This window comes from Ipomoea nil, unplaced genomic scaffold (assembly GCF_001879475.1).
Source record: "Ipomoea nil cultivar Tokyo-kokei standard unplaced genomic scaffold, Asagao_1.1 scaffold1770, whole genome shotgun sequence".
NCBI classification, from domain to species: domain Eukaryota; kingdom Viridiplantae; phylum Streptophyta; class Magnoliopsida; order Solanales; family Convolvulaceae; genus Ipomoea; species Ipomoea nil.
In genome coordinates, this window is record NW_017618198.1 from 2,589,714 (window position 1) to 2,600,788 (window position 11,075).

Below are 11,075 nucleotides of genomic sequence, written 5' to 3' on the forward strand. Positions count from 1 at the left end.
CATTAGTAATAAGACAATGGAATGTGAAATTACCTAAGAAATTAAAGGGTATCTCACATTCCCTTCCAATAGCTAAAAATTTAATGAGGAAGTTATTGACATTCCCTGAGAATAACCTGAACCAAATATGGAAATCTTATATTTGCTTAATTACCAAGCAAATATAACCTTGGTCGTGATTATACAATGATTAAGATTTGTTTAGATAACAATGCTTATCTGAGAGACTGATATTTATCAAATGATCAACTTCATTCGTTTAAGAGGCCAAAATAACAACAATAATAATAATAACAATAATGAAACGTTCATTCTTCTAGTCAGAAGATAATAGTATTACCAGTAATCAGTAATCCATAAATACAGACAATCTTGTAACGCCTCTTGCAATCTGGGAAGACAAAATTGACGGACAAGATGAAATCAAGAACAATCAAGGCCATAGAATACTTCAAAAAAAAAAATCTAATAAAAGGCAGAAAATAAAGGCTGTGTGGAAGGGGCTTTTCTTGATGAACAATCTGAAACAGGCAGGCTAGGCTACAGCCTGCCTCACTGTATGCTCTACATGAGAAATGAAGGCGCCTATAATATGTGATCCTTCACATGCTTGCTTGCTTGCATTAAAGGTGAAATCCACAGACCAAAACCATGCACCACACCAAATGCAGATGAGCTAACCTTAAACTTACATCTTTGCCAAGAGGAAGAGGAGAGTGCTTTCTTTGTAAACCGCAACTCACTTCACTTTCCTATCAAACAAGGGGCTTGTGGATTCATCTCCGTTATCTGTGGTTACCTCGGATGAACCTGTTGATGACAAATCACCGTGATCGTTGCCACTTCTGAAGCTCTTTGCTGCAAGGGGGGGATTATGTTGAGGTACACCATTCGTCTGACCTTGAGCTTGCCCTTGCTCTGCGAGCTTTTTAAGAAGGTTCATGACAGTAGGGAGGAACTTTGTGGATAATGAAAGAAGTCCAGGAAGCTGTGTATGCATGAAAATTTAAATATCAGACCCTCAGCAAAGCTATAGTAGTAATCTCGAGACTTTGAACGCCATTTTGTGAAAAAACTAATCAGGTAAATTACTTGCTCCTCATTGGAATCAGGTGCCACTTGCAAGTCAAAATCCAAAAATTTCAAAATATACTCAATCCTAGGCATGTCAAGGAAATATCGAATAAGAAATACATTTTTATCTTACTTTTGGGAAGCCATTTAAAGCTATATCATGCCAATTCCAGAAAATGAGTTTTGAACATAATTTTTCATGCAATATTAACAGATTAAAACTTTAGTCAGGCAGAATTCGAAAAGGTTATAAACACCCTAGTTGAAATCAGAAGTTGGGAAAATAGCTTTATAGGTAAAGGGAACAAGCAACCTGTGATGTTTCATTCAAATTACAAATTAATTTGTAAATAAGTCAAGTAGATAACAACTTACAGCACCATTGCGAAATTCACCCGAAATGTCTAGCTGCACCCAAAGAGCTTTAAGAAGCAGATATCCAACAAATATAACACCCAAATACAAAGGATTCCTGAAACAAGTAAAATCAGATGTGAGCCACATGATGAGCAATACCCATACAGTGAAAAGGAAGAGAGAATAATCCTGAAAGAAAAAAAAAAAAAAAAAAAAGGCACTGGAAAGGAAAAAAATAAATTAAAAGGTGGGGGGGGGGGGTGGGGGGTGGGGGGAGCACGAGACAGAATACCTCAAAAGTGTCATAAATTCATTGAATCCCAAAATAACCATGGCAGCAATTGCCCATGGAGGCGGTAACCAATTGTTATTTCTCTTGCTAGCCTCCTGAAAATTAAGAAACAGGTAAGAATTCTTGAATGAGAGATGACAACAAATACACTCCCCATAAGCAACTACAAACTTAAATCTGATGCACTATGCTTGTAATCATTATGCAAACAGTTGTCAACTCATTATTTTATGCAGTTGCTCAGTCACATATTTGTTTGCTTCAATTTTTGAAATCCATCAAATACCACGTGACAAATTAAAAGCCTGCCATAAAAAAGAGAGGCATTTGCACATGTAATTGAAATATCATGCCTGAGCAGCAATAGCTTGGGTGACGGTATATTCTGTCTCAGTTGTAAATTGTCTCCACAAAGATTTGCACTGGACCGGTGTTATCAACGTTTTTGATGTAGGAACCTGTAAGGGTTAGAATAAAAAAAATAAAGTCAGGGGCTATAATTGGGAGAGAGCCAGGAGCATAGGAAAAGCAAGTGAATTTTTTGAAAATGCATAACTTCAATCAATCAAGATGCAGATGGTGATAGGCCTTAACAATGAATAAGAAAATATCAAATATTTAACAGCAATAGCATTTCAAATTGAAAAATCATAAGCAACTCTAGGAACATTGGGGGTTAGAATGAAATAAAGTCAGGAGCCATAACTGGGAGTGTGGAAGAAGCCAAGAAGGGTGGACCACAGGAGAAGCAAGTGAAATTTTGATAAAGCACAAAATGCATAGGAAAACATTGATGTTCAATTGTTAACAGCGACAACATTCCAACTTGTAAAATATATAAAGGGCCACTTTCTTCTCCTTTCTTTTCTAACTACAAATTAACTGACTGTTTCATCAATGCACCAAGCCAAATAATTACCTCATCCCAAGAGCTTGATGCTAGAGGGTCAGATGATGTGGTGCTTTTGTTGGCAGCACCACCTGATTTACTTTCGATTAAAGCAAGGGCAAGGGTGTTTCCAATATTGTCAGTGTCTTCCTCCAAGCGAATAGCAGCCATAACTGAGAGTAATTTGAGAGACTGGGAAAACATTAAAAAAGTCAGACTTAAGTGCACCACTGAAATAGGTGATCAGACATCACAATCTTCAATTAATCATAGCCATACAGATGAACGTGCTGTTTTGGTAATTGCTCTGATGTCTTCCTTCCCTGTCCAAAGTCGGGGCATTGAATCGGAATCATGGCTAAATAATGTTGAAAACCTGTTAACAATTTCGGAACACTTCTCAATAAGTTTCATACATTTAATATTTTATAAAATATTAGGCTGGAAGTTGCTACAACCAAAACATTTAAGTACCTATCTTTCATACGGATCAAAACCCTTCCAGCTTCTTCTTTTGCTTTTGTTTCAACTACCCCTCTCGCATAATCCTTCAACTTTGAGAGCATATTATCTTTGGTTTCTTCATCCATCTCAAAGCCTGAAAGTGCTGCAGAAAAAGAAGATACTGCAGCTTCTGTCTCACGCCGTAGGAGTTTTCTTATTGCTGGCCATGTATCATCACTAGCTCCATCTAATAGAGACTCAACAGGTCCAAATAATGCATCATTCAACTTTGTCTGCACAAAAACTCTCACAAATGTTAATTAATTGTATTGAGAGCCCAAAACTTATCAAGAAAATGTGTTTCACAACAATTGATCCACCCCCCCCCCCCCCCCCCACACACACACACACACACACAAAAAAAAAAAAAGGAACAATAAATAAATAAACAAATTTCTTTGTGGCCTTTAATTTAAATCATGAAATATGTTCATATATCCAAAAGATGTTCAAAGAAAATGATCATTGGATCTTATAGCACAGAATACAAATTTATGATTAGTCATATTGTCCCATTGGTACTACTTGGGCTAAAAGTCTGCATGTGATCATACCTCATAAAGTGTTGTAAGTTCAGCCAGCTTGGATGCACGGACTGCAGCAATATGTCCATCTATATCACGTGTGAGCTTATCTCTTGTTTTAGACGAGTCCCAATTAGCTTGGTCAATGACAGCATCTGCAAAAAGAATTATTTGTGCTTATTTTAGATGAAATCAGAACAAAATCTTCAAACTCCATATTAACTTTAAATTAGTACTACCAAAAAACTATGACCCTTGAATTCTAAAGATACAATAACCACCCAAGTGCAAAGAAGATTTATGAATAGTCAGAGAAGTTCAGGGCACTTCCGTATTCCCCTTCTTACCTTGTTACTTTAAGATTGGGACAGAGAACAGAAGACCTAAGGAAAAGTCTCTTATTAAATGACTGGCATGTTTGAAAAATATTCCTTTATCAAATCCTCTTTACTTCATATAACACAAGTTTATAACATTCAATCATAAACAGAAGAGAGTTCACTCCTTTATAGAGATACTCCTGATAAAAGCATAGTACTTTCTTTGTTCATATGTGGTAAGTAGCAAAATAAAATAATGAATAGTACCTACTTTCCACTTCCCTACTGCCCAATAGAGGGTGTATAGTGATTGATGTTTGTTAGCAACGTCTTGAATGGACATTAAAACAAGAGTAATGATAGGCACCTCTCCTAAAATTTCCCTCTCAATTTGGTACCATCTAATTGGGTTATTTAGTATTTAATTAAAAGTATGTGGGGTCAGCCAATACATGGCACCCAATGAATATAAGCCACATAATGGGGTGAATTATTAGGGGAAACTTAGGAAGGAAAAATAGCATTTTCCTTAAAACAAAGCCAAGAGGCAAAGTAAATGATAATTCTACATTTCTTACCTGCACATCTTTCATCAAACCGGGCCATAGAGGACTCGGTGCAGCCACGAGCAGCCATAGCAAAGCCTTTCCCTTCGTTCAATGCAATATCAAATTCCTTTTTGAATGTTTCTAAAGTTTCAGATCGTATATGTCCCAGCATGGATTGATAGGCTGGTAGAGTAAGCTACAAACACAAGGAAACAATAGTTCATGCAAATCAGCATATGCATTAGAGCAAATAGTAACAGAGAAAACAACAAATTTTCATTCCTGGAACTGTATTATCTCAGTGAAATTCCGTTTCATTTACACACTTGATTGGTTTTCAAGCACGTTTCTAATAGCAAACTTTGATATAGCTGATTTCCCATTAAAAGACGGATAAATTCTGGCACCATATATGAGCCTAGAATGTCAAAGATATTGAAGCCTCCTAAACTGGATAGCAATATGAAGTTCTGGCAGTTGCTAAAGCTTTGAAAAAACACCCTATTTTGACTTTTAAAGACCAGATAATCAAACGGGAATTCTAGGGGATAAATGCCTATTTCTTCACCAGTTTGCAGGACAAATAGAAACTAGAAAAATATCAACAAATTACTAAAAACCATTACCTGCAGCAGTTTTTCCTCCAACTGCTTTCTCTTAGCCAATCTCACACCTTCATCAAAAAATGTGACCTCTGACTCATACCTGAAAATGCAAAGAATTTTGAACCCATTGTCTATATCATCTAAATTATTAAAAAAATTATTTCGTATGTGAAAAGTAATTGACTAGACAAGAAGATAGTCACACATAAAAATGCAGTAAAACAACAAAAATCAAAATTATGGAATTCATGGAGTGGCAAAGGCTAGCTCTACTTATGGTGCAACTTGGTACTTCAGTTTTACTTTATCTGTCCCACAATCTTAAATAAGAGAGAAATGATATTCTCTTTTTCCTATTTGATGATAATATTCATTGCATCTCAATTGTTCAGTTGCAAAAAGGGCCCAGTGGAATATGAAAATAGAGGATAAGAAACATTATTTCAAAGAAATGCTTATACCAAAACATAAAATTACTGTCTGAAAATGTATACATTTAATTCTCAGATCACAGAGCCAATGTATTGACTTATGACAACCAAGTACTAACAAGATTAGCTATAGGGTACTTAAGTAGATAAACACATGCAAATTTATAAATGCATTTCATGTTATCTGGCAAAAGTAGATATGCTTAATTGCTTACTCTGTTAGACAAGTACCCAGCATTGAACTAAGCTTCTTCCCAAAGCCAGGCACAGCATGAGACTGAACTGCTTCATCAAGTTGACACCATTCCTACAAGTTATATAGTTGCAGGATTGTACTGTTATAAATTGTTGAGGAAACAGTGTACTGCTCACACCAATAAATAAATAAATAAATAAAATCTTCTCAAATATCAAAATATACCTCATTTGCAGTAAAAGAGGCATATTTTTCATTTGCAATTTCTTCACATCGTACAGTAGCCACCATAACCTGTAGTTGGAGCATAATCATGTACATCAGAAACAAGTAGAAAAATGTTAAACCTGAATATTTACAGCAGATTTTCAGGTCACAACCTTGTGTGCAGGCAGGTCAAGGTCTTTGTTCTCCTTTATAACCTTCCAAATTTGTTGTGCACTAAATGAAAAACCTGAAGCTGGAACAACTGCCCGCCTATCTCCGGCAAGCCCACCAGGTGCAATAGAGTGAAAGAACCGTTGTCTTAGATTAGCCACCTTTAAAAAATAAATAAAAAACAAACAAAAGAAAATAACACTTTCAGTTATTATATTAGTAAAAAAAACACATGGCAATAGAAAGTATCGAAAACTCAAAACATATATGAATTTCAAGGCCAAATGTGTTTATTACCTGCTCTAAGAACAGTTCTTCTTTCTCCTCATAACTATTAAGAGCGACAACCTCAACCTAGCATCATACTCAATTTAATAAATGTGTACTCACAGACAGCATTGAAAAGGTACAGTTATGTCAGAGCTTATCTGAGTGGGACTCACATTGAAAAATTCACTAAGAGGAGTTTCCCTGTGAGCTTCTGGCTTTGGGACTGTATCCCAGATCTGAAGTGAACAAAGTAAATGCATAAATAAAATCAACTACAATACAAGTAAGAAATAAAAAGAATGAAAACATGCAGTACCTTCTGAATATCTTCCCTTAAAACAGGCTCCAAATTTTCGAGGGGTGTCTAAAAGCAAAATTTTAAAGCTTATCAAGAAAAAGAAAACTCATATCCCATGAGATCTAAGTTTTAACTTCATGAAATAAGTGAAAGAAAAATAAGAAGGAAGGCATGTACCCTTGTTTTGTCACGTATAACAAACAGTAGGGTAGTTTTACGGGGACTAAATAATCTCATCATGACCTGCAAATGATGAAATTGAATCAGAACATCTGCCATAGCCCCCTCCCCACCCATCCATGCACAAAAATAAATAAATAAATAAAGACAAATTCAAAATTGCAAAGCTTACCTGGAAAACAGTTTTCAATAGAGGCTTATTTGCTGCTTGCTCACGGCCAATATCATGACACCACCTGAATATTACAACCTTAGTTAGACAAAAGCTTTCGATTGTATAATATACTCTGTAATATGTAATATTGTACTTCATGTGTATGTGTTACGTTAAAGACAAACTTACATGTTTATTAAAACTATATCAGAAACAGCAAGGGCAAACAAGGCACTCTGCTTTTCAAATGCCGTATCATCCTAACAAGAAAATAAAAGACAAATTTAAAAATATATACGTCACATCAAACCACCAATGGCTGCAGAGGCAGGTAAGCTAAAGGAACCATCAAGCATTACCAGCTTAGTGTCAATCAGTACTACTGCCAACCACGGATGGATATTTGCAAATAATTTACCAAGGGATATGATTTATATATATATAAACCATACCTCTCCTCTCTCTCTTCCATCGGTGCCCTCTAAATCCATTACAAGGGTGCAGGGTTCAATTCCAACACATCGAGCCATCCAAATACCTTTTGTGGTTTGTGACCTAGAAAGAGGAAATTTAGTCCGTTTGTTCTGACTACAGAAACACACAAATAGTATAATGACAGGATCTTGATGAACACATGCCTTCCTTTAAAAGCATCCATCTCTCTAAAGTTTGTATGGAATAGATGATTCAACAGTGTGCTCTTTCCTGTCAAAATCACAGTACTGAAATCATCATTTTTTGAGGATATCATCAAATTAGAATATGTTGATACAGGCTTTTCCTTGTTTGCTAGCAGTATTAGGGCCACTGAGCAGTTCTAATGAAAAACAGTATTTCTCGGGGCCTCCAAAAGGAGGCATGATTCTGAATAAGTTTGATGATGCACGTGATAAACATGAACAGTTTTATATAGCTAAAAATTTTAAAAATTGACATGACTAAAAGTATGAGGAAGATCGCTTAAAATTCTTTTTCAAGAAAAAAGAAAACACACCGCTACTTTGTGGGCCCATAATTGATACAACAGCATATGAAAGCCCACATTCTGCCAGTTTAACCTCCTTCATGAAATTTTCAATTCCAGTAACATTGAATACACCATCCCCATCAAGGAGTTGAGTTGAACAACACACGTCGGTTTTTTCTGTGACAATAAATTACATTAGCAAAATGTTCTATTAATGAAACAGAAAATAAATATTCATTCTTAACAGGGAGAAGCAGAAAACAAGAGGGCATCTGCATTCTACAGTCCCACAGGCCAATATCATTAGTTAATATGTAAAAGAAGATATCAGGCATATGAAACAAATGAAGTTATCCTTCAGTATATCTGATAGCACTTATACCCATTCCATAAAAATGTGCAACACAAATCCATCAATGTATGGCAAAAAGTTTGCACTTTCACTTTTTCCACTCTATCCTTGAAACCTTTCCTCCACAGGATGGACAAGGTTTATAGCCAGAAAAGGGAAAAGTAGAAAAGTTCAACAAAAGAAAGCATTCTAATAAACTCTATGCTCAGAGCTACCAACCTTTCCTCCATTCTACTACCCACCAAACTCAGAAAATAAAATTAAATAAATAAATTTACTCTGTAACCAACTTCTGACAAGTAATGTAATGCCAATACTTGTGTATGCATGTGTGTGTAATGTATGTGTGTTTGCATATGTAGTATTGCACACTTCAGCTTAAGCAGCAACTTGTAGCAGCACTAAAAACACTGTAGAATCTCCAATCTGAATAATAAATTAGTCCAATAAAAAATTAATCAAAAAAAAAAAAAAAACTAAGCATAATCTTCCAGTTCTGAGCTAAACTTGTCCATCAAGACACTAACAAAAAATCCAAACTTGCAATCAAGATCAAGTTGCTACAGAGCAACATCAGCAACAAAACTACATAAAATTAAACTGAAATGCAAGATCAACCCGCGGATAAAAACAAGTAATAAATATCACTCAGTAATATGAGCAAAAGCCCTAATTAAAAACAGCAAATATAATAAATGGATGCGGAGATTAAAAGCAGATCACTAAATTGGAGAGGTTCGAATAAGACAGCGATTCAGTAGTGATACACTGATACGATGATAATTAAGAATGGATCGAGGCGGTGCAGAGATGAAAGTACCCATTCTGAAAGACGAAGCACGATCGAGATTCAGGGAGGGCGAAGACGATTAGTCCGCTGAGTTTGGACCGGGTTCGATAATCGGCGAGTTGGGAGAAAAGGAATGCGAGCGATCTCGGGTAGTACTAACGCATCGCCTACCCCTCATGTCTTAAAAAGAGCGCTTTGTTATTAGACTTTTTTAACAGCGCTGGTCAATCTGCGGGATAATTTAACCAAAAAATTAACAGGTGAACACATTTTTTTAGCACACTCGTCAAAGACTTCTAAACACTTCCCAAAACTTGTTTTTGAACACTTGCCAAACCTTATAGGTTTGAATCTTAATAATGGGAGTTAGATTTTGGGGTTGAAAATGTTTATGAGGTGTTTGGTAAATAGTTATTAGTTGATTGTGTTAGTGTATGACTAATTGATAACATTAGTTAATTGTAAAAAAGTTTTAGGTAATTTATATGTTAATCGGTAATTGTTAGCTGATTACATGTAAAATTATTTTTTCAAAAAGTTACTCTGAACAATTTTTTGAATTTTAACATTTTGGAGCAACAAGTTGTAACAAAAAATTATTTAATCGAATATTTGTATTAATTGTTTAACCAAGTCAAATAGTTAATAGTAATTAAATAAGTCAAAATTGATTAATATGCTAACCATTTTACCGAACATGACCTATGAAAATATAAAACATATATTATATTGTAAAAATTATGAGTATTTCAAACAAAATCGTGATATAATTTTCTTTCGTTCTTAGAACTTTTGGCCACGCTTCATGCTCCAGTTTGGGTCTCGATCAAACGGTTCAGGTCAAGAGTTGGGTCGTAGGTCAACCGTCAATGGTTGCACCTATATAAGGGCACCTAACCCTTTGATAGGGGGCCTTTTTTTTTCCCTCTCCACTCTCTCTCTAGATTGTTCCATCCTCTCCCTTCTCTCTAAACAACAAAAGAGTCTTTGAGTTTACATACATTGTTCATACATACAATATACTCTCTATATGGGGAATTATCCATATCAAATGGTGCCGTCTGTGGGGATGGAGACAAGAGGTTACGGTCCTATCATCAAACAAAAAACTACTGAAAATTGACAAAACATAGGGGGGGTTCAAACCCAGGTGTTCAAGCTGGCTACACCAACACCCCAACCACCAGACTGCTCTGTTGGAAGGCAAAGAAAAACAATGTAGTTGTTCTGGAGAAAGATGAGGGACTCAAACCCAGGCGCGTCCAAACTGGAGGTCTAATGCCTTAACCACTATGCCATGATGCTTATTAGTTCATTTTCTCTGTTAGTGCACTTTGGAACGTTCCAACTGGAAGCCAAGTTCAAGCTGAAAAAGCAAACCGAAGCACAGTTCAATTCCTGCCGGTGTTGTCTCCGACGCCAACAGCCAAGTCCGGCAAGCTGGCTCTGTCTGCGAAGCCAGAGTGCCGCCGGTTCGACCGCCTGCCGCCGTCCGCAGTCCAGTCGCGTCATCAGCCGCAGTTCATTTCGATGGTTCGGTCGCCGGAGGTCCAACCGTGTCACAAGCCGGAGCTATCTCGTGTCGCGCCGCTTTGTCCATCAAAATAACCCAGAAATGGGTTCATTCATTGCATGCATGCCATCCACGCCAGAGCTTGGTCGCCGGAGATCCTAGCTCCGTCGCCCGGCCACCGCCGTTCTCTCCATCGCAACTCCAGAAAACCGCCGCCGGCAGATGCCACGACCGATATAGAGCGGGAAGGAGAGAGCCTCTCTTAATCTCTCATGCGTGCAAGGGAAAACACAGCATAAGAAGAGGATTTAAAATCAGAATCTTCCTTGTCATCAGCTTTAGAAGATGATCCGGTACCATGCATTGCTTCTGCTTCGTTATAGAACTCTAATCCTCTCTGTGTTTTCGTCCACTGAAAAACCTGTACTGAAGT

The 11,075-nt window shown here is 36.7% G+C and overlaps 1 protein-coding gene across 1 annotated transcript; it reads right to left on the reverse strand.

The window, feature by feature from the left end:
* Nucleotides 1-271: 271 nt before the first annotated feature.
* Nucleotides 272-9,305, reverse strand: LOC109192522 (protein ROOT HAIR DEFECTIVE 3-like). Its single transcript, XM_019343202.1, has 23 exons — nucleotides 9,160-9,305; nucleotides 8,015-8,164; nucleotides 7,659-7,725; nucleotides 7,473-7,575; nucleotides 7,210-7,280; nucleotides 7,039-7,102; nucleotides 6,864-6,929; nucleotides 6,705-6,752; nucleotides 6,562-6,624; nucleotides 6,416-6,472; nucleotides 6,121-6,279; nucleotides 5,966-6,034; nucleotides 5,760-5,851; nucleotides 5,135-5,213; nucleotides 4,539-4,704; nucleotides 3,671-3,795; nucleotides 3,087-3,349; nucleotides 2,892-2,988; nucleotides 2,643-2,804; nucleotides 2,077-2,181; nucleotides 1,724-1,818; nucleotides 1,450-1,546; nucleotides 272-988 (listed from the first exon to the last, which is right to left on the reverse strand). The coding sequence occupies exons 1-23, from the start codon at nucleotides 9,161-9,163 to the stop codon at nucleotides 740-742; spliced, it is 2,451 nt and encodes an 816-aa protein (XP_019198747.1). The 5' UTR covers nucleotides 9,164-9,305; the 3' UTR covers nucleotides 272-739.
* Between the last annotated feature and the right edge of the window lie 1,770 nt (nucleotides 9,306-11,075).

Coding starts and splice junctions, on each gene's coding strand:
- LOC109192522 (XM_019343202.1), bottom strand. Junction 1,819..2,076: donor CCCAAGCTATTGCTGCTCAG/GCATGATATTTC, acceptor CTTAATTTTCAG/GAGGCTAGCAAGAGAAATAA. Junction 1,547..1,723: donor GAATTTATGACACTTTTGAG/GTATTCTGTCTC, acceptor TACTTGTTTCAG/GAATCCTTTGTATTTGGGTG.